The 22,917-nt window shown below is 35.5% G+C and overlaps 3 protein-coding genes across 4 annotated transcripts; 1 reads left to right on the top strand and 2 right to left on the bottom strand.

Annotated features, from left to right (window-relative positions):
* Nucleotides 1-193: 193 nt before the first annotated feature.
* On the bottom strand, nucleotides 194-2,148 carry LOC125189228 (auxin-responsive protein IAA18-like). Of its 2 annotated transcripts, none has more exons than XM_048086517.1 (6): nucleotides 1,944-2,148; nucleotides 1,407-1,752; nucleotides 809-1,059; nucleotides 614-728; nucleotides 455-522; nucleotides 194-387 (listed from the first exon to the last, which is right to left on the bottom strand). In XM_048086517.1, the coding sequence occupies exons 2-6, from the start codon at nucleotides 1,712-1,714 to the stop codon at nucleotides 341-343; spliced, it is 789 nt and encodes a 262-aa protein (XP_047942474.1). In that variant the 5' UTR covers nucleotides 1,715-1,752; nucleotides 1,944-2,148; the 3' UTR covers nucleotides 194-340. The 2 variants fall into 2 exon arrangements, with proteins under 2 accessions (XP_047942474.1, XP_047942475.1); XM_048086518.1 differs by having other exon boundaries at nucleotides 1,407-1,749.
* A 12,481-nt stretch (nucleotides 2,149-14,629) lies between these two features.
* Nucleotides 14,630-16,282, bottom strand: LOC125186465 (60S ribosomal protein L10). The gene is made up of 4 exons (XM_048082831.1): nucleotides 16,169-16,282; nucleotides 15,151-15,652; nucleotides 14,969-15,050; nucleotides 14,630-14,885 (listed from the first exon to the last, which is right to left on the bottom strand). Exons 1-4 carry the CDS (start codon nucleotides 16,176-16,178, stop codon nucleotides 14,820-14,822), a joined length of 660 nt encoding a protein of 219 aa, XP_047938788.1. The 5' UTR covers nucleotides 16,179-16,282; the 3' UTR covers nucleotides 14,630-14,819.
* Nucleotides 16,283-16,338: 56 nt separating this feature from the next.
* On the top strand, nucleotides 16,339-19,086 carry LOC125186466 (ubiquitin-conjugating enzyme E2-17 kDa-like). Its single transcript, XM_048082832.1, has 5 exons — nucleotides 16,339-16,420; nucleotides 16,609-16,708; nucleotides 17,135-17,262; nucleotides 17,951-18,055; nucleotides 18,684-19,086. Exons 2-5 carry the CDS (start codon nucleotides 16,639-16,641, stop codon nucleotides 18,825-18,827), a joined length of 447 nt encoding a protein of 148 aa, XP_047938789.1. The 5' UTR covers nucleotides 16,339-16,420; nucleotides 16,609-16,638; the 3' UTR covers nucleotides 18,828-19,086.
* The last annotated feature ends 3,831 nt before the right edge of the window (nucleotides 19,087-22,917 follow it).

Raw genomic sequence — 22,917 nt, 5'->3', positions numbered from 1 at the left:
ATGGGAGAAATAAGTGATGAATATTGTGGAAAATGTGGAAGCATACGTGGAGAAAATGTTTCTTCTTTTTTGATAGCTCAAGTATCCAAGTCATTGTGAAGATATTTGCCAATACAAGAATTTTGTTTTGTAAATTATTTTGGATTCACAAGGACAAATCCAGTTGCTGTAGAGTAGTACTATTAGGTAAAGATTGAAGAAAACAGAAACAGGCAGAAATGCAATTAAAATCTGGAGAATAAAATATTGCAGTTACATATGATTCCTACAGAAATTGAGGATTTTGAAACAAAGTTTATGGTACATTTGATTGATGAAAGTAGGCATTGTCCATGATAGGCTAATTTGGTGGTGTGGAAGCCATATGCTTCCTCTGTTTATCTCCACCTGCAAGAAACAAATGGAGTTGGAATCATTTTTTGTAAGACAAGAGTGTGGAATCACAACAACTCACCACGCGACAACGCGGGGAGCTCGGAGCTTTTCAAGACACGCAGCCTCTTGACAGTCGAGAGGAACATGCTGCAAGATTTAGTACTATTTGTAAGGATGAGTGATCAAGGTTGAAAAAGAACAGTTGTATGATAATGAGAAAAAAGGCATGGATGCTTACTGCCAAGGGACATCTCCAACGAGCATCCGGTCCCCTTCGTTATCCTCATACACGAGGGTGTATCCCCGATTCCCATCCAGCAAGCCTCTCATCGCCTTCCCTTGATCACGTTGAGCTAAACAAAACAATCAAGAATACAACATGAGATTCCGCAGCCAACACAAAGGGACCATATGGATAATTAGGCTGGCTCACCGGCAAGGAGGCCTCCAAAGAGCTCATCAACAGCAAACGAGAGCTTCTCGTAGCTATCATACGCGATCAGATCCACTTTCCTTCCAATTGGAATACCATCCATGTTTATCTTCACAAACATGGTTTTCCCGCAGTTTTCTTCAGCTTTCAAATGGCTTTTGTCCTCCACAGCCGGTTTAGATGAACCGGCACTTGCTAGATTCTTTCGAAAAGATCGGATAGGTGGCCATCCGACCACTGCAGGCGCAGTCCTATAGTTTTATGAAGCACTTAAGATTTGTTTTTTCATTTTTTCCATAAACATAAGTTCAAGAGAATGCATATGTTTTAATCATCTTCAACTTTGCCTAAATTGGATTTATGGAATGGATCACATGATGTGGAGTATTAATTAAACAAGACAAGAGATTCATGTGACTGTACCACAAGACATAAATATATAAAACAGAAATTAATTCTGATTCTTACATAAAACAGATATGAATCAACATAAACTATGTGAAACAGAACCCTGGACCACTGAAACAATGTTAAAAACAAGAGACAAAAAATTAGATAAAAAAAGATAAAAGGAAAACAAGAAACAAAGCTGAATCACCTTTTCTGAGCACTGTTGTTGGGCACAGCTAGATTTGCAGGTGTAAATGTCTTTTTTTCTGGATTTTTCAAATCTGGAGCTGCTCTACTGCTACAGGGCTGTGACTCAAGGTGGAGAAAATGAGAAGATTGCCACGGATTTTGAGCAAATCTTGAGGGATTTTTGTTTGTCCAATCTTGACCTGGTGGAGCAAGGCTTAGTTCAAGCTTCTTCTCTTCTGAAAATGCTGCATGCACTTCTTCTCCCTCCTTGGTGACCAAATCAAGAAACTGGCGACACCCTTCATCTTTTCTTGAATAGCCCTCCATATTTGTTATCTATAATATCCCACTAAGAAAGTTTTCTGCTGCAAAAATTATACATCAAGAAACTGAAATGTGAAACCTCAAAAAAGTGATCTTTATCAAAATCCCTCCATATTTGTTAACTATAATATCCCACTAAGAAAGTTTTGTGCTGCAAAAATTTATACTCCTATACTTCAAAAAACTGAAATGGGAAACCTCAAAAAAAAAGTGATCTTTATCAAAATCTTACCTTGAAATTCTTAGACTTCCAAAAACGCACATTCTTGATTTAAAGGTTGCAAAAGACAAGGACAAATCTTGTTTGAGGAAGGGAAAAGAGTCAAGAACTGGACAAAGTTTTAATGAAGAGAGAGAGAGAGAGAGAGTATTTGTTTGGCTGAATATTTCGGCACACGATTAGAATGATTTATCTTTGTCTCCTCTCTCTTTCTCTCTTGTGTTTGCAATAGTAGTATTAAAAACTCTTGGTTGTAATTTTACCAACAACATAAGAAAATTGTTTGGAAAAATAACTAAACAGAGCCCTGAAAACAGGAAAAGGATTAGAGCATTAAGCCCGCAACCAAGGCAGGATTGAATAATAAATTAATTAAATGTATGGCTTTGTTGGATTGAAAAGCAAAGCATGCTAATAAACCCTGTATTTCTATGTGTCATCAAATGAAACAGTGACACAAATACAATGTAGGAGTAGGACTAAAGAATATAGCACACTGCCCCAAAAACATCCCCCTTTACTTAAATCTCGAAAGTAGAATTACCCTTTAAAGTCAATCAAGAAAAAGATTAAAAAAGCAACTAGTGCTCTTGTGATTTGTGACTTTTATCAAAGAAAATAAATGAGACAAACCCTCTTGTAATTAACCGTCTAAAATACCCAATTTACAAATATAGGTGATTTTGAAGTAGAAAATAGAAAATCTAGTGGTTTGCCGACCAGTATCTAGGAAGGTGGTAGAGAGTAGAGTACAAGATATGAAGCGGGGGGGATGGTACAAGTCGAACAAGCAGAGATTAAAGCAGCATTTAATCCTATGGCCGCCCATGTGTTTGTAGTTTTTGCTTGACCTTATCACTACATGCTGTGCATACACAGTCTCAAACTATTATGGATTCTATTAGAATAATCCCTTCGTCTCCTAAAAATAGGAATTTTTGACTCCGTGTGGATTTTAATAAAAAATGGATAAAATAGGAGATAATGTGGTAAAAAAAAAACTCAAAATGAATACGACTCATTACCTTGTGACGGAAGGAGTATATATTAAGTACTAACTTGATTTGACAAGAATTTTAAGAAATGTAGTGAAAAGTGGGTAGAAAAAATTGTGGAGTGTGTGTCCTATTTTTATAATACTATTAGTTTTAAAATAAAATATGAATGTGATGAGTTAGTGCAATGCAAAATAGTAGTAGTAAAAAGTAAATAAGAAATTTAAAAAAAAAATTGAGAAATTTAATTATGAATGGAGGAAATAGTACATATATAAAATTGTCGAAGAGGGTTAAACTTCCCTATAATAGGTCACGCGATTCACCCCAAACATTAAAATCAAAAAATTACAATCTTCCTTAAGCAAAACTACGTACAAGCAAAAGGGGAAAAAGTCAAGCCAATTTTGTTAATAAACCAATGGGCTGTGAGACAACCAACTAATTGAGCTATTATTAGTCGAATTAGTAGGTATATATGTTCCCTCAAAGTCAAGCACCTTGACTAGCACACAAATCTCAGCCTAGGACACATAGTTTAGCAACTTATTAAATATTTCTAAATTTGTAATCTCTTTGAATAAATGAGGCAAATTTGCTACGTTTGATTAGGAAAGTCAAGAAACCGGCCATCAAAATATTTTTAATGCGAGTTAAAACTAGGAAATTTTTAGTTATTTATGTATTTCCACGTGGGGATGTGTCATTATGATTTAGTCAAAGATTTTATAAAATTAATGTTTTGACAAACTGAAGCGTGCGTGCGTGCGTGTGTCTCAATCAAGCATTCCTTGGATAAATTGGACTATAGTTTTTGTTCTCAAATTTCTTATTTTTCATCTAAGATTTCATTTGATTGTGAGTTTTGGCCGGTTGGATGATAAAATAAATTTTTACTGTAAGGTTGTGCAGATTTATTTAACTTCTGCTGAAATAGAATATATCAATAGTGGCATCATTTATGGTCGGTCCTAAGAAATGTTACTACTAATAAAATTACGGTATCTATGATGACGGGGGACTATTATGCACATATGTACACAAAAATAAAGTATATTCATAAAATTAATGCCATTTCACAGTAGTTTCTATAAATAAAAAATTTTATTTATTATTTTTTTTAAGAATGAGTAAATGAATTTAAATGTAGCAAATGTCGGTGTTAGAGAACGAGGAAGGCTCCGAATATGAGGCTGTTTTCATTGGCAAGAAAGCGGGGCTTAGTGGTGGATGGGGAGCATTTGCACTCGATCATAAACTCTAGTCTTTGAATTGATTGAGCAAACAAGATTCAAGCATGATGTATGATTATGAATAATTCATCAAATTTTGGTAATAAAGTGTCCATTGTTTCTTCTTCTGCAGGTTTACATAGTTAGAGCAGCGGAGTGCCAAATGGAAATGCTAGTTTCGAAGCATTGGATGCTGACGAAAAACCAAAGAAGAAGAGGAAGACGAAAGACAGCGACCAGACGAAGATGTAGGACATTATTTATCATCATATATTCAAGATTACATAATTGAATATAAATAAAGCAAGATCTTCGAACATCATGTATTTCACGTAGTAACCATAAACATAATGGATCGAAAACTTACCTTTATGATCCATAGCGGAAGCGATTGGGGAAGACGGAGAACTTCCTCGGACTTTCTTTGGTGTAGTAGCGCAACTCCAACTCCAAGGATTTGTTTCTCTCTCTTTCCCTCGTTTATGTGTTCTCTGTAATGTATGTGATTTGATGGGATCTCACACTTGTATTTATAGGCAGAGAGAGGACAAAACCTAATTATCAAACCTTAAAGCCATTTCCATCAAAGTGGCTAATAAAATAATTAATATGGACATTTCTTATTGATCAAGTCAATTCTAATCACATCATAAAATATATATATGCACGTTTATTTACTTAGTAATCAAGGAATAGAATATTCCTTTTACTATAATGATTACCATAATTTTGCCAATTAATGGCACTCAAATCTGCACATATATATATCCTTATATTCTCCTTTTCCATATTAAGATAGGAACATGATATTAGTCAAACTTAATGACTAATTATGATTTAGGGAATATATTATGGATAATTGATTAAACGTCCATTTTTCATTCTAATTAATACAATAATTAATTGATAACTAATTAATTAGGGAAAAATGTGTCTTATACCAAATACATGTATTATATGAAAAATCCAATTCTATTTAGGATTCTATTGCATGTCACATATGTGAGACATAAAACTTACATTCTCCCACTTGGCGAACATGTGGGACACAAAGTTTTCGATTCTCCCACTTGTCACACTTGACAGAGTCACAATAAAATAGACAAAATAAACATAAGGCGCGCATAATATTGGACTTTATAAATACTTTCATCATTGGTAAACATAAGTATTATATTAGAGAGACTACTAATGCGGGTCATGGCGGGCGTATATCATTCAATCGATATAGTTCCTTCCATGTACCACATCACCAATATCCACTCTAATATAATCTAAGTGACACCGCGTCCGTAATTATCTTATTTCAAGACCTCCTGCATTAATACTAAAAACGTACATATGCATATCAAATAATAAGTATATGCAGGAAAAGTAGAAACAACTTTATTGAATTCAAAATATCCATAACTTAAGTGTCTGAACCAACATGAAAACATAAAGATTAGACGTTTCCATACCCAAGACCCATTATGTTAACTTATTCCATAAATGTCTTAGGCGGTAACGCCTTAGTCAACGGGTCAGCAACTATAAGCTGTGTGCTTATACATTCTATAGATATTATTTGTTCCCGAACTTCATCTTTCATGACAAGAAACTTTAATTCCATGTGTTTAGCTCCTTTGAATACTTGTCATTCTTAGAGAAAGATACGATTGCACTATTATCACAATACATTTCAAGGGCTTGGATATTAAGGAGACAATACCAAGGCCTGAAATAAAATTTTGCAATCATTAATGCTTCAAAGCAAGCCATAAATTTAGCTTTAATGGAAATCCAATCATTTCTAGTTGATCAGATTTCCTTAATGTGAGCATAAAATCTTTTGTTCCCTTTAAGTATCTCATTATTATCTTTGTAGCTCTCCAATGTTTAACACCAGGGTTACTTTGGTAACAGCCTAGCATTCCAACTGCAAAGTTGATGTCTGGTCTAGTACAAACTTGAGCATACATCAAACTTCCCACAATAGATGCATAAGGAATATTTTCCATCTTACGTTCCAATTCAGTTTTTGGACATTGATTCAAACTGAATTTGTCACCTTTATGAATTGGAACAACACTTGGAGAACATGCACTCATGCCGTATCTCTCTAAAAGATTCGATCTATGTAGCTTTTATGAGACAATCCAAGAGTCCACGTGATTGATCACAAGATATTTCTATCCTATGACATAGGATGTCTCACACATATCTTTTATGTTGAAATTTTTAGAGAGATAATTTGTGTCATGTAGTAATCCAATGTCACTATTAGCAAGCAATATATCATCAACATACAAAACCAAAAATATGAACTTGCTCCCACTAACCTTGAGGTATATACACCGATCAACAATGTTTTCTTTAAAACCAAAAGCAGTAATAGTGTCATGGAATTTAAAATACCATTGTCGAGAAGCTTGTTTCAGTCCATAAATTGATGTCTTAAGTTTGCAGACTAAAAATTTCATTCCATTTCTTAATGAAGTCTTCAGGTTGTTTCATGTAGACTTCTTCTTACAAATCGCCATTTAGAAAAGCAGTTTTTCACATCCATTTGATGTAGTTCCAAGTCGAAATGGGCTACAAGTGCCAAAATGATTCTAAGTGAGTCCTTTGATACTTGAGAGAAAGTCTCTTTATAATGAATGCTATCTTTTATGAGTATAACCTTTGGCAACAAGTCTGGCTTTAAATCGTTCGATTAAACCATTTATGTCGAATTTGGTCTTGAAGACCCATTTACACCCAATATACTTTTGTCTATCAGGTAATTCGACAGGGTCCTAGACTTTAATCCATAGATTTTAACTCATCTATCATGCATCAATCCATTTATTAGAATTATTACACTTAATGGCTAGTGAATATGAAACTGGATCATTACGCATTCCTATATCACATTCGAATTCTTAGAGATATGCCACATAGTCATCAGAAATGGCACTTCTGTAGATGCTTCTTCCACACCCATGTTCAATGACTTTGGCATCATCATTAAGTGGTTGGTCATTCAAATATTGTTAGGCTGTTCAACAATATTTGACACACTTAATTCTTGAGGAAATGAGGGAAAAAGGTTATACCCTTATTTCATTAATGACCGCATTATGAGTGTTAAAACTCCCACTGATCTCACCATTCTCAAAGAATCATATATTTCCAGTTTCAACAATTCTCATGCTATCATTAGGACAATAAAACCTATATCCTTTGGATTTTTCTGGTAACCCATAAAGTAACCACTAACTGCCTAAAATCCAATTTCATTTCTTGCGAAGAGTATACTCTAGTTTCCGTTGGACAGCCCCAAACATGAAGGTGCTGCAAACTGAGTTTTCTACCTGTCCAAAGTTCATAAGAGAGTCTTTGGTACAACCTTACTAGAAACCCGGTTTAATACATAAATAGCGGTTCAAAGAGCATAAATTCACAACGACATAGGTAAGGTAGAATTCACATTCTTCTAACCATTCCCATGAGAATTCGGTATCGTCTCTCAGCAACATCATTCTGTTAGCATAAATGCCATGCTTTTCTAAATATTTGGCAAAAGGTCCATGTAATTGACTTATTTTAGTGGTACGACCATAAAATTCACCACCTCTATCAGATCGAATAATTTTCACCTTTCTATTTAATTGCCTTTCAACCTCAGTCATAAAATGTTCAATTGTGCCTGAGATTTTTCTTGCAATAAATAAATCCATAACGCGAAAAAATCGTCAATAAAGGTGAAAAAATATTTTTCTCCACCAAAAGTCGAGACATCAAAAGGTCCGCAAATATCTGTATGTATGATTTTAAGGAGCTCATTGCTTCTTGTGGCATTTTTAGTAGTGTTTGGTTTGTTTACATTTAATGCAATCCACACAAACGGTAATGCTTGTAAAGTCTAAATTCGAATGAATATTATCCTTTATAAGCCTCTTAATTCTTTCACTAGAAACATGATCCAGTTCTTTTATGCCATAAGAATGATAAATTTGAATGAATATTATCCTTTAGATGCTCCTTCGATTGCAATGTGAGCATGAGATGCACCAATTCCATACTTCTTCATCTTACGCTCCTCCTAGACCAATACGTTTCCCATTCTTTAAGAATCCACTAATCTTTTATAGTGAATCAATTTGGAATGGTCCATATTGAGGAGGTAAGGAAATTAGGGTCAATTGTACAAGGAAATCCTCATTCACCTATAATCCTAATTTCATGCGTAGAAGAGATGTTATTTATGTCCATCACATGCTCATACATAGTCCGAGAACCATCATATTACATGCTCATGAGATCCTTCGTAAGTTTTCCTGCAATAGACTTTATATGCAGTTGTGAAGCAATCCTCAACATTCTACAAACATTCTTTTGCAATGTCAATCGTTGAGAAACTTTATCTGCAACGACCATTCTAAAGAACTATAAACTTAGTCCTGTTAGATTTTTTCCAAGCATTATGGGCAATCAACCAAACTACTTTGATCATAAGATCATTGACTTATCATTCATCAGTGTTAGGAAGTCCATTACATCAAGAGTGAACTCAAGTTTCTCTTTCCATTCAGAGAAGTTAGTTCCATTAAGTGCGGGAAAATTTGAGATAAACATACTAGTAGCAAAAAATATATGTTTTTACATTATAAGAGCAATTAAGAAATGAATGCTCATATATAAAAGCTTTGAATAATAACACGAACATTAATTTGAAAACCCATATCATGAGGCAATTATGAAAACTCCTTTGGGTAGTCTTCATACAATTATAAAAACCATGCTTTTAATATTCATATCTTAGTTCAATAATTGAGTAATAATAAATTGGCGTTACCTTTGGGTAATCGACACCCTTTAAATTATTAACTCCATAAGTGTTTATTATGTTGCAAAGACTATTTCCTTTGGGAATCTAGACCTTATAACAAACAAACTATTTAGATAATGAATAGCCACAACAAGCATGATGATTAATTGCATACATAGATTTTCATATTAACTTGATTATAAACTCTTCTCATTTTACCTCACTTTGGTGATTGCAAAATAAACATAATATAATCAAGAATGTATAGCGATTAATTGCTTAAGCAGATTTCCACTTAATTTGATTATAAACTATTATTTTACCTCACTTTGGTGATTGTAAAATAAACATAATATAATCAAGAATGTATAGAGATTAATTGCTTAAACAAATTTTAATATGAGTTTGATTATAGACTCTTCTTATTTTGCCTCACTTTGGTGATTGCAAAATAAACATAATATAATAAAAATACATGTTAAAACGAGAATTGAATTATGTAATCATTCATTCCACCGTCTCGGTAGATTCATAATCGTAAAATATTTAATTGAAATCTCAATTCATCAATGCATATATTCAAACTCAATTTACATACTGTATATACACAATCAATATACCCAAATCAATTCCATATACATAAATAGAATCAATTTAGAAACAACATATTTCAAACATGGAAATCATTAATTCTCGGCAGAGAGCACATAAATATAAATTGGCAATTCATCAATTAAAAATATCCATAATCAAAACTATGAAACAAGATTTCGGTTTATGGAAATATGACACACTCAATATTATACGGACATAAAAAGATTTGCAAATAATTGAAATCTTAATCATAATTAACGAGAGTGTATAAACAATGAATGCATCAAAACCAATAAAATATGTAAACTCTGGGCAGTAACCAAAATTTTACCGTGAGGCCACAAACATAAACTACAATCAATTATTTCAGCAAAGCTAATTAAAACTTTGCAGAATCACACGTGGAAACTTAATAGATTCACAAAAAATAAACATTAAATTTTATGGATTCATAAATCAAGCGAAAGACATAAAATTATGGCTTAAATAATACGAAAATACATGAGTTCTCAACCATACTCTGATACCACATGTAGGACACTATTTATCATCATATATTCAAGATTACATAATTAAATATAAATAAAGCAAGATCTTCGAACATCATGTATTTCACATAGTAACCATAAACATAATGGATCGAAAACTTACCTTTATGATCCATAGCGGAAGCGATTGGGGAAGACGGAGAACTTCCTCGGACTTTCTTTGGTGTAGTAGCGCAACTCCAACTCCAAGGATTTGTTTCTCTCTCTTTCCCTCGTTTATGTGTTCTCTGTAATGTATGTGATTTGATGGGATCCCACACTTGTATTTATAGGCAGAGAGAGGACAAACCCTAATTATCAAACCTTAAAGCCTTTTCCATCAAAGTGGCTAATAAAATAATTAATATGGACATTTCTTATTGATCAAGTCAATTCTAATCACATCATAAAATATATATATGCACGTTTATTTACTTAGTAATCAAGGAATAGAATATTCCTTTTACTATAATGATTACCACAATTTTGCCAATTAATGGCACTCAAATCTGCACATATATATACCCATATATTCTCCTTTTCCATATTAAGATAGGAACATGATATTAGTCAAACTTAATGACTAATTATGATTTAGGGAATATATTATGGATAATTGATTAAACGTCCATTTTTCATTCTAATTAATACAATAATTTATTGATAACTAATTAATTAAGGAAAACTGTGTCTTATACCAAATACATGTATTATATGTAAAATCCAATTCTATTTAGGATTCTATTGCATGTCACATATGTTAGAGAACGAGGAAGGCTCCGAATATGGGGCTGTTTTCATTGGCAAGAAAGCAGGGCTTAGTGGTGGATGGAGAGCATTTGCACTCGATCATAAACTCTAGTCTTTGAATTGATTGAGCAAACAAGATTCAAGCCTGATGTATGATTATGAATAATTCATCAAATTTTGGTAATAAAGTGTCCATTGTTTCTTCTTCTGCAGGTTTACATAGTTAGAGCAGCGGAGTGCCAAAATGGAAATGCTAGTTTCGAAGCATCGGATGCTGACGAAAAACCAAAGAAGAAGAGGAAGACGAAAGACAGCGACCAGACGGAGAAACTGGAAGTGGTCTCAGCAACAAGGAGAAGTTTGGGGAAGAAAGGCAAGTGAATTTGGGAGATTATGAGGTTCTCGTTCATAGTATATAAATTAATGAGAGCTTTGAGATGAGCTATTTTGTGAATGTGCTGTATGTCAACTTTGAACATCATCATGTATGTTTCCACTTCGTTCTGTTTTCTTAATCTGTTTTGTCAACAAAATTTTACCACATCAAATCTAGTTAGTGCTTCAACTTGCAACAGATCAACAAACAACTCTATCATCAACCAACAAATTTACAACCGATCATATTTCTGGGTAATTACGTGGTACATGCAAAATATTTCATCAATATTTAATTTAGTACAAAAGATTTTATGTTTACATATTTCAAACAAAAAGTTCACTTAATATTCCGAATGATACATTCTGTAAAATCTCATCAGACACCGTTACTTCTTTTGTATTCATTTGCTTCCTACTTATCCTTTGTTTTTTATTTGCTTCCAACTTGTTTTTTTCCAATCAAATTCAATAAGAAGATAGTACATGGTGATTTTGTTGCCTTGCAATTAGCATGATTGCATTTAGTTAGATACTAGTAAATTTATTTCTCATTTCTTGATAACATGGTTGTCATGATTGCATTTAGTTTAGATACTAGTAAATTTATTTCTCATTTCTTGATAACATGGTTGTCAACAGAAACTTTTAGATGAACACGTAATTTATAGTTGTATTTCTAGTTGGAATCGGGAATAATTTTGTATCAGTGATTATTATATTGAAATATTGTATAAATTTTGATAATTATATCAGGTTTTTACATTTTAGGATATAATTTGGGAGTGAGTAAGATGAAAAAACGAAGACAAGTAACAATGTTAGATGAAATTTAACGGAATGTATCGATTTGTAACATTAAATACAATTTTTTGTATAAAATATGTAAATTTAAAACCTTTTTATATTAAATTAAAATATTTATTGAAACATTTTGTATGTGTCATTGTAATTACCCATAATTAGAGCATCAGCAGCGGCGGACGTCCGTCGGGCGTCGGACCAGCGTGCCCAATGTCCGTCGTGGACGTCCGCCCTTGGGCGAGGAAGGGATGGACACGGACGTCCGGTGCGGACACGGGAGTTCCGCGGTGCTTGCGCGACGTCCGTCGCGACGGCTATGGGACGTTCGCCGTTGTGGCATGCGGACAGACGTCCGCGGCACGTCCGATACGAAATTTAATTTTCAAACTCTATATATACAGCTCGTTGAAATTCATTTCATTCGCACCACTTGTGTTAACAAATTTTTCTCTCTCTATGTTTCTTTTATATTATTATAATGGCAAGTGGTAGTGGAAGTGAAGTGGCAGTGGTAGTGGTAGTGGTGCGGGTGGTAGCGGTGCTAGTGATTGATGCCAGATCGTTAGGGATGAGCTGCGTGCCGTTACGTCTAGGGAGATGAATTGGGCGTTACAAGCGGCCATGTAGCAGCAACAGCCGGCGGTACCTCGACCCATCCATTGTCGAACTCATGTACCTCGGGACCGCATCGCTGCACACCATCGGTTGTACGCGGACTACTTTGCTCCAGAGCCGCGGTTTGGGGGCAACTTATTCCGCCGACGTTTTAGGATGAGTCGTCCACTGTTTCTTCGTATTGTTGGCGCTTTAGAACGTCGATACAAATATTTCAGGATGAGAGAGGATGCGGTTGGTAAACCCGGCCACACGCCCATTCAGAAGTGCACGGCAGCAATCAGGCAGCTGGCATACGGAGGTACGACCGACATGTTCGACGAGTACCTCCACATCGGCGAGTCGACTGCCCGCGAATGTCTGGAGTTTTTTTGTCAAGGCGTTAGGGAGATATTCAGGGATACCTATCTTCGGAAGCCTACCCCCAAGACTGCCAGGATCTGATGACTATGCACGGGGCTCAGCACGGGTTTCCGGGAATGTTGGGCAGCATAGACTGTATGCATTGGGAATGGAAGAACTGCCCCTCCACCTGGAAAGGGTTGTACACAACCGGTTTCAAGAGCAAGCATCCCACGATTGTCCTTGAGGCGGTAGCTGACTACCGGCTGTGGATTTGGCATGCATACTTTGGAGTAGCCGATTCGAACAACGACATCAATGTCCTACAGTCGTCCCTCTTTTCAACGACCAAGAACTTGGTGTTGGTCCAGCTGTCAGTTTCGTCGCCAACGGCAACCAGCACAACATGGGCTACTATTTGGCGGATGGGATTTATCCTATGTGGCCCGTCTTCGTGAAGATGATCAGATGCGCAACAGAAGATAGGAAGAAATACTTTGCGAGTCGTCAGGAGGCAGCGCGCAAGGATGTGGAGCGGGCATTTGGTGTGCTCCAGAGTCGATGGGCGATAGTGAAGGGTCCATCGCGGTTGTGGCATATGGACTGCATCGCTGATGTCATGTACGCATGTATTATCATGCACAACATGATTGTCGAAGATGAAGGTGCATGACTGATTGGGCCGATGACGATGATGGTGCCGGTCCAAGCCACGGTGTGGCCACCCCCAGTGGACGTATGGGGGTACCCCATGAAGGGGCCGACCGGGTGCGTGCGTTTGCCGACATGCACCAACGACAAGCCCATATTCGACTCCAGAACGATTTAATTGAAGAGCTATGGTTGCGTCGGGGTCATCGTTGATATGTTCATGAGTGTAATTTGATTAAGTTGTTTCTTTTTGTTGTTTTTTTTATCTAATGAAATTATTTTGCACTTTGTTTAAATCTCGTATTCGTGCCGAAATTTTAATACTGTACATTGTTTAATTCCGTAAATTGTTTAATTTGGTGAATTTGTGAATTTTTTTAATTGTAGGGAAGTCCGCGCGGGAAGGCTATGGGATGTCTGCCACTGTGCAGTGGGAAGTCCTTATGACGTGGCAGTGCTGTGAAAGCTATGGAAGGTCCTTATGACGTGGCAGGAGGTGTTTTTGAGAAGTCCGTCAGGAAGACTATTGGACATCCGCACCCACTAGGGATGCTCTTTGATCATTCTCAATTTACATGTCCATTTTCAGATATTATCAGTCTTAGCACCAACAACTCAGACAAAATATCCCAGCTATAATTCTTTTCTTTATTTAAAATTCATCATTTTTTATCCTCCAGTTAGATATATTTATTTAAATTGAGTATCCTTTTATAATGGAAATGTATGAAAAAATTTTAAACAAATGAAATTATAGTTTAGTTTTCAACAAATTAATTATAGATTAGGTTTTAGATAAAATCTTCTCAAATCTCATAATGGTCTAAAATCTGATTTCATTCATCCCTATAATAATGAAGAGGTGAGGTTTAGGCGTTTAGCTATCAAGGTGTTTGTTTTTATTTTCAAGATTACTAGCCAAGAGCTAGGGATGAGTTAATAAGATTTTGTTGAATAACATGATTTCAATCATATAAAAATAAATAAACCTAAACCAAGGAAACTAAGGACAACAAAAAGCTCAACACAAACTTCTCATCATAGAATTAGAACAAAATATTGATCTGATAATAGTGCTCCAAAAGGAGTAATCAAGAAAGATAAATGAAAAGAGAAGTTGAAAGTAGCTCAAACGAGACACAACAAAGTCAGCACAATGACTAGGTCTCATGCCCAACACAATATTTTGATAGCTATCTATCTTAGGCAGCTTAAACAGCGGTCAAAAACGCACTTCCTGGTTTACGGTTAGCCAATATCCCATGACAACCCAACAGCTGCAAAAGCATTCCCAAAATGAGTAACACAAAATATGTTCATGAACGTCTATGAATAAGAGTTGCAATTTCAAAAAACATACCTTGGCATTGACACCATCTGGTTGAATTCTGTTCTCTGATTTCCACCTCACGTAATCGCTACGGTTGAATTTAGTGAAGCCCCTGAAATTTATACAAGCAAAACATAGGCACATTAGAGAAAAGGCTTCCAAAAGACGATCAGGTATGCAAAAGCATCAAATTATGCATATAAGAGTTATACCACTTCCTGCTGACAATGATCTTCTGACGCCCTGGGAACTTGAACTTGGCACGACGCAGAGCCTCTTGGGCATGCTGGCTGTTGTTATCCTTGCAACGGACAGAAAGGAGGACCTGCCCGATGGCCACACGAGCACACACACCCTGAGGCTTGCCAAAAGCACCTCTCATACCAGTTTGGAGCCTATCAGCTCCAGCGCACGACAACATCTTGTTGATACGCAGCACATGGAAGGGATGCACCCTGACCCTCAAGTGGAATGCGTCCTTTCCAGCGAACTTGGTCATGTACTTGTTGCAGGCAATACGGGCAGCTTCAAGTGCCTCACTGGACACATTCTCCTTCTCCCAACTGACCAAGTGGACACAGAATGGGAATTCATCCACACCCTTCCTCTTCATACCTACATCATAGATCCTGATCTTCGGATCAGGCACACCACGGCAGAACCGTGATTTTGGATACGGCTTGTTCTTGATTTGGCGGTAACACCTTGCAGGCCCTACAAAGCAAGAATAAACACATTACAAAAACATATCAAATCATCACAAAAATGCAATTTATCGAGCAATATCCCAACAAAAGGAAAACACCAATACAACTCTGATAAAATTAGGGAGAAGGCACACACATGTGGTAATAGAAATGCAGACAAAACTTCCATGAATGCGAATCAGGTAAGTATAGAGGGAGAATGCAACACGAAGAAGCAGGTCTACAAAAATCTCCTCAAATTAAGATGTACTAAAGCTATCAGAATGGATTGAAAATTCCCAAACCCAAACTCAAATTATATTACATTTTCTGAATTCTCAAAACAATTAAAGCTAAGAACAGAGGAACATTGCTCCAGTTCATCAATAAAAAGCAATCATTTTATCGGATCCTAAATCCTAATCAAATCTACGTCACAGTTATCATGAGAATTTATTGCAAAATTGCAGAATAGAATGTATAATCTAGTTCTGAAATGAAAGTAGTATATCAATTGGAAAGCCAATATGGAGGAGAGACTTACTTCTTCCCATGGTGGTTGCTCCGCCGCTGCAATTGAGAAAATTAGGGTTTGGCGAGATGAAATGTTTACTTTATAGGAATGGGTGGATTACTGTTTTGGGCCAATTAATGGATTGGGCTATAATTCCAGAATATATCTGTGGGCCCTCCCCTTTTATTCCTCTCTTAATATTCTCCCCTCTCATCTCTCTCTCTCTCTCTCCTCGGCCAGATACTTACCAACGCATTTCTTCCATCTCCACCATCACTACAGGTAACAGCTTCTGCTATCCAAATTTTTATTCTACCATTTTTATCCATCTAGTAGCTAGTTTAGATTCTTTGCTGTTCGCTTATCTTCATTCCTAGATTTGGATTTTTTTATCCGGTTGATTCTCCTTGCCTGTTTTTGGAGAAGATGAGCTTGCTAGGTTATCTGATTGCTCGATTGGTTACGATTAGGTTTTTTCTCACGGCTGAGAGGAGATACTGATGGCGTCGAAAAGGATTCTCAAGGAGCTCAAGGATTTGCAGAGAGATCCTCCGACGTCGTGCAGCGCTGGTAAGCTGCTTCATTATCTGCTGCATCTTTAATTTTACTAGATTAATCTAATTATTCCTTTTACCGAATTCAGTTTTTAGTTTAACTATGAGCTTCGGTGTATATAGTTTAATTTAATGATTTTTCAATGATCTATGTTATTTTCCCTTTATCCGTATGTGCTGGTGATATTATATGTACAAGCAGCATATTGTTGTTTTGTTCCTTGATCTCTTAGATATCTTGATAGTTTGCTATTTCTTCTCTTGGATGTATGACTTAGATGAATTCCTTGCTGTGATCTGTTGAGTTATTACACATCCACAAGCAATATTCTTATCTTGTGTGCTGAGTTTCTCTTGTGGTAGCTCGTATTCTGCCCTTATCACCTTGATTAACATTTCAATTGATATGTGACCTAACTCTCATTTGCATAATGTGTTATAGGTCCTGTAGCTGAAGACATGTTCCATTGGCAAGCAACAATCATGGGCCCTTCTGAGAGTCCATATGCTGGAGGTGTATTTTTAGTTTCAATTCATTTCCCACCTGATTATCCCTTTAAACCTCCGAAGGTATGTTTGCTACTTCTGTTTGTACTTTTCTTTTTGCAACTTGGTCTCTTGAATCTTAATTTACTACATGAAAGTGGTTCAAAGGATAAACACCCATCATACCTGAGTTGTGTTTGGGGTAGCTCCTCTAAAATTGTATCTGGTAATTATTGTGAATAATACTTTTCTGCATGCCTTAGTTATTTTCTGGAGTTCTGTTTCCCTGCACTATGTTGTTAGTGTAGTTTCGAAATGCTAGGTGGTACCAGTTGATAAGTTCGGTCTGTGGACAATAAATTATGCACCAGAGGTTTCTGATAAACAAATTAAACCGGAATGCAACAAAGATTATAATTTATAATGTTCTTTTATTTTTGGGCATAGCCTCAGAAGTTCACCTTCTTGCTTAGAGTTGCCTCTGGTTGTAAATTCTATTGCTGAGAACAGTTTCAATTTTCCGGTACATACTCGTGCATATTCTTTGGATGATTTCTGCTTGGAAAATTTTCAATCTTTCTTTAACTTGTGAGATCTTAATTACTTGTTTGGAGTGTTAATTATGTTAGCTGTCTTGTTTTTCTTCTATATACTAGCAAGGTTCATTTGCTTGAAAACACTTTAATTGCACTTTTGCATCATCAAGTATTGAGTGGAGATATAAATTTTTCACGTCACTTAGTAATCTCAGAAGGTGATTTCATTGTTGCAGGTTGCATTTAGGACAAAAGTATTCCACCCTAACATCAATAGCAATGGAAGCATTTGCCTTGATATTTTGAAAGAGCAGTGGAGTCCAGCATTGACTATTTCTAAGGTATCTAGTGCATCACAAATCACAATCATCCTATTTTTTTGGAACCTGGATTTGTGAAGTTAATTGTGTAATTAAGAAATTAGTAAGAATAAGTAGCAACTATCACAGTATATTAACATTTTTGCCAGTTAATACACATTTTGGAGAGAAGAAACCCTTTGTGAGAAAAGGCACATAGATCTCTGCCAATTGTAACTATGTGGTTGAAGTTCTGAATGTATTTATATCAAAATGCTGTTATCCGACGGCAAATATGCATATATCCTACTTTGTTTTTTACTTTTTTGATGTCCTGATGTCTTTCAGCTGATTATGTCTGAAATAGCTTAGGCCGAGTTCATCTCTTGCCATATAGGAATTGCGCATTATTTGCTTGGCCATCTATTTTGTTATAAATGAACTGTAGGTTTTCTTTTGTTATTTATCATAAATCTTTTGCTAAAGATGCACAGTTTTAGCTTTTCATGGGCATTTGGTGAACTATTTTATAGAATGCGAGTTTCTTTCTTTTCTATTAACACTGCTTAAGTTTCAACACGTTGGGCTTTATGTGGTTAACTAGACTTGGAACTTTGGTAGAAAGTATTATCTAGTCTTATAATGTTTTGATGGTGAAAACTGATGGCAGGTCCTGCTGTCTATTTGCTCGTTGTTGACGGATCCAAACCCTGATGATCCTCTTGTTCCGGAAATTGCTCACATGTACAAGACAGACCGGGCAAAATACGAGTCGACTGCTCGCAGCTGGACCCAGAAATATGCCATGGGATGATGCCTTAGTGGGAGACTTGGCGTGTTCTAGTGTAATTCGAGTTTATGCATGGGATGAAAATCCCGAAGTATCGGTGAGGTGTTTTTTCGTATTTTGTCCTGTCGGGTTCATGCTGGCAGTGTACTGAATTTCTCATTGTGCTTAATTTGAAGTTTGGATACAAGCTCCGAATGTTGTAGCCAATATACAGGGCTGGAACGAATCTAAATGTATGGGTTTTCGATCTATCAATGAGCAAAACAAGTTGCCAGTGTTACAACCCATTGTTATATGCTGCTTTTTTATGTCCAATAATTGCATGTTAGGGTGCGATTGGACCCTTGTTAGGCATTAGCATGATTATTGAGATAGTGTGTGTTTCATGATTTTTGTGTTTATAAAGAGATTGTGAGTGTTTGGTAGTAGAAAATGAAGTCCATGAAAGTGGGCTTTCATTTGTTTGGTTGAATCCATACAAGTCTGAAAATGAGTGGTGTTTCCAAAATTGGCCCTGAATTTAAGACAACCATCTTTTGAGTGGAAGGTGCTTCTCACAAATGTTAATCTACTCTGTTTTCTATTTCTTCAACAAAATTTCATAGAAACTAGGTTGGTCGATGCCTTACACACTTGGCAATAACAGCCCCAAATCAAACCTCAGTTTTAGTCTATATATTATGTATGTTAGATTCGGGTACTAAATGAATTTTTTCATATTATTATCAAAAACTGATGGAGAAGTTAAAATTTTAATAGGTCAAGTATTCAAGTCATGTGGAGATATTTGCCAATACAAGAATTTTGTTTTTCAATTATTTTGGATTCACAAGAACAAATCCAGTTGTAGAGTAGTACTCCCTCCGTTTCACTATAGTTGAGGCGGAACTTTTGGGCACGGAGTCTAAGAAATGAATGTTGGGTGTGTTAAATAAATATATAAAAAAGTAAGAGAGAGGAAAATGTAGAGAGAATAAAGTATAAAGTAAATAAAGTAAGAGAGAGTAAAGTAAGAAAGAGAAAAAAAATATCATATATGAAAATAACTCAATTATAAAGCAATTTTCCAAAATGAAAAAATTACTCAACTATAGTGAAACGAATAGTACAGTATTAGGTAATGATTGAAGAAAACAGAAACTGGCAGAAATGCAATTAAAACCTGGAGAATAAAAGATTGCGGTTAGTACTTATGATTCTACAGAAATTGAGGATTTTGAAACAAAGTTTATGGTACAGAAATTTTACTGTAAGGTTGTGCAGATTTATTTAACTTGTACTGAAATAGTAGAATATATCTATAGTGACGTCATTTTTGAAAAATTATGGCCCTTAACCTAAATTACGGTATCTATCAACTATGATACGGGCGGACTATTATGCACATATATACACAAAAATAAAGTATATTCAGAAAATTAATGGCATTTCATAGTAGTTTCTATAAATAAAAAATTAATTTTTTTTTTTTGGACGAGTAAATGAATTTAAATATAAGGATTGCGTCAAAGAGGACTCAAATCTAAAACATTTGGCCTTTTTACTATTCCTTTTTACTATTCCCTCTGTTCCATAGTTATAGAGTCATTTTGTCATTTTAATACGTTTCATAGTAATAAAGTCATTTCCCTTTTTAATAAAAAGTCAACATATTTTTTCGTACATACTTTGCTCTATCTTACTTTTTTCTCTTTTCATCTCTCTACCTTTTTCATTTTCCACTTTATTCTCTTTTTACTTAACTCACCTAATCTCCGTGCCAAAAAGAAACCTCTCCATTACTATAAAACGGATGAAGTACTACTTTACCAACTCATACCCAACAAAATATAAAAAAAATTAAATTTAGTTATTTATCTCAGAGCTACCATTGGATCTCGAAACGTTTGAGGGTCTCACGTCTGCGTTATAATAATGTAATACTCCTTCGTTCCCTCATAGTTGAGTCATTTTTCCATTTTGGAAAGGTTCCTCATAGTTGAGTCATTTCCATGAATAGTAGTAACTTTTTTTCTCTTTCTTACTTTACTCTCTCTACTTTATTCTCTATACTTTTTTCTCTCTCTTACTTAATAATCTACTCCCTCCATTTCATAGTAATGGAGGCGTTTTTTTTCTGCACGAAGATTATGAAAAATTGTGTTAGGTGAGTTAAGTAAAGAAAGAATTAAGTGGAAAATGAAAAAGGTAAAGAGATGAAGAGAGAAAAAAAAGTAAGAGAGAGTAAAGTAGGTGTGGAAAAATGTGTTTACTTTTACTAAAAAGAGAAATGACTTTATTACTATGGAACGTACCAAAATAGCAAAATGACTATATTAGAGCATCCACAATAGAAATAGGCTAGCTACAAACTCCTTCTGCCACATCATCAGCACTAAAATTCATCCTGCCACATCATCAGAACAAACAACTGGACAAGCAATAGGCTAGCCATAGGCCAGCAAAATTATAAAAAAACAAATAAATTACAATCACGCAAAATACGAAATTAAGTTTACGACACAGATATGGGAAAGTGCAATAATTTTATTTAAATTAAAAAAAGTACATTAAAAAAATTACATAATTAAAAAAAACCCCTCCAGCTTCCACACACGAGCCCCGCCTCACTTCTCGTCGCCGCTACGTGCGCTAGCCGCCATTGCGGCCCGCATACTCTGGAAGAGATAAAAAAGAAGCCCCTTCTTCACAGGGTCAGTTGCCGCCTTCCATCCACCTATGATTTTCCACATGTCCACCTGCGTTTGTAGACGCGCGAGGCGGGAGAGCTCGACTGGAGGAGAGTCGTTATTGTTCTCCATTTCGCGATATTGCTCTTGTACAGAAATTCAGATAGAGAGAAAAATCGTTAAAACAAGCGGTGCAAATGAAAATGACATTCAAATCGCGCATATATAGTGTTTCGGAATTTTTTTAAAAAAAAGCCGTTGGCTGATCGCCAACCTACAATGGCGGCGAGCCAATCGGCGAGCGCACCGGCCAGCAACCAATAATCGGCCAGCGCTCGCCTATATTATCGCCGAATTGGCGCTCGCTGCCCACAATGGTTCGGCGAGCGGACTGGCCAGCGCCCGGAATCGGCTAGTCAGCCTGCTCGCCGCCATTGTGGATGCTCTTACTATGGAATGGAGGGAGTATTTATTTGACACACTCAACATCCTTCTTATAAACTTCGTGTCGAAAAGTTTCGCCTCAACTACGAGGATATCAAGGGAGTATCTAAACCAATGACTAAATATCAATTGAATTGATTTTCTATTTCTTTTTACCTTTTCGAACCAAAATGACCCTCACCGTTGTTTTGGACAATTTGCTAATGACTAAAGTTCATTCTTTTTTCTAAATATATTCTTATTTTATGATTTTAGACGGTAACATTATAAGTATTTGATAGCTTCAGATCATTAATATTATGAATTTGTCAATTTTTTGTCCTGAAAGTGCTATTGCTATAAAATTTAACAATGAAAGCAATTTAGAATTTATTAGTAATAATTAGACAATATACTCTCTCCCTCCGTATTTTAAAAATAACAACTCTTTCCATTTTAGTCCATTCCTTAAAAGTAACAACTTTCAAATTTTTTATTTTAGGAAATCTTTACACATCTATACATCAATTTATTTACCACTTATACCAATAATAAAGTGGACCTCATAATCCATTAACATTAATTCCATTACTTTTTTTCTATCTTTCTTTCTTACTTTACCAATTTTTTCTTTCCCCCTCTCTTACTTTACCAAATTGTGCATTAAAACCCGTATCGATTCAAATGTTTCTATTTGTCCTAAATATATGTATATTTAATTTTAGTCTATCATATAGTATGTATGTTAGATTCAGGTTTTTAAATGAATTTGTTCATATTATTATCAAAAACTGATGGATAAGTTAAAATTGTATGATTTTAGAGTTTCATTCGCCATTTATATCATGATGTAATCAATCCAGATTTTGGCCGATATCGACAATAAAATGCTACAAAATAATAGGAGTTTTAAAGTCCATCATCCAATTTACAAAACCAATGTCTGGCCATGAAATCATATGTCAATGGTGAATTTGGAAGGTGTCTGGATTGGAACATGCGACGACGTTTATTCTCATAAT

Source organism: Salvia hispanica, chromosome 5, assembly GCF_023119035.1.
Source record: "Salvia hispanica cultivar TCC Black 2014 chromosome 5, UniMelb_Shisp_WGS_1.0, whole genome shotgun sequence".
Lineage (NCBI taxonomy): Eukaryota > Viridiplantae > Streptophyta > Magnoliopsida > Lamiales > Lamiaceae > Salvia > Salvia hispanica.
Note: the sequence above shows the minus strand (reverse complement) of the source record. Positions and strands in the feature narration are given on the sequence as shown.

Bases quoted from the DNA above. Each gene is read 5' to 3' on its own strand.
- LOC125189228 (XM_048086517.1), bottom strand. From the start codon at position 1,714: ATGGAGGGCTATTCAAGAAAAGATGAAGGGTGTCGCCAGTTTCTTGAT. The intron at 1,060-1,406 runs GTGATTCAGCTT...ATAAAACTATAG, and splicing joins AACAACAGTGCTCAGAAAAG to GACTGCGCCTGCAGTGGTCG. The intron at 388-454 runs GTGAGTTGTTGT...TGTTTCTTGCAG, and splicing joins GCTCCCCGCGTTGTCGCGTG to GTGGAGATAAACAGAGGAAG.
- LOC125186465 (XM_048082831.1), bottom strand. The intron at 15,051-15,150 runs GTATAACTCTTA...TATAAATTTCAG, and splicing joins ATCATTGTCAGCAGGAAGTG to GGGCTTCACTAAATTCAACC. The intron at 14,886-14,968 runs GTATGTTTTTTG...ATGCTTTTGCAG, and splicing joins CAGATGGTGTCAATGCCAAG to CTGTTGGGTTGTCATGGGAT.
- LOC125186466 (XM_048082832.1), top strand. From the start codon at position 16,639: ATGGCGTCGAAAAGGATTCTCAAGGAGCTCAAGGATTTGCAGAGAGAT. The intron at 16,709-17,134 runs GTAAGCTGCTTC...AATGTGTTATAG, and splicing joins TCCGACGTCGTGCAGCGCTG to GTCCTGTAGCTGAAGACATG. The intron at 17,263-17,950 runs GTATGTTTGCTA...TCATTGTTGCAG, and splicing joins ATCCCTTTAAACCTCCGAAG to GTTGCATTTAGGACAAAAGT.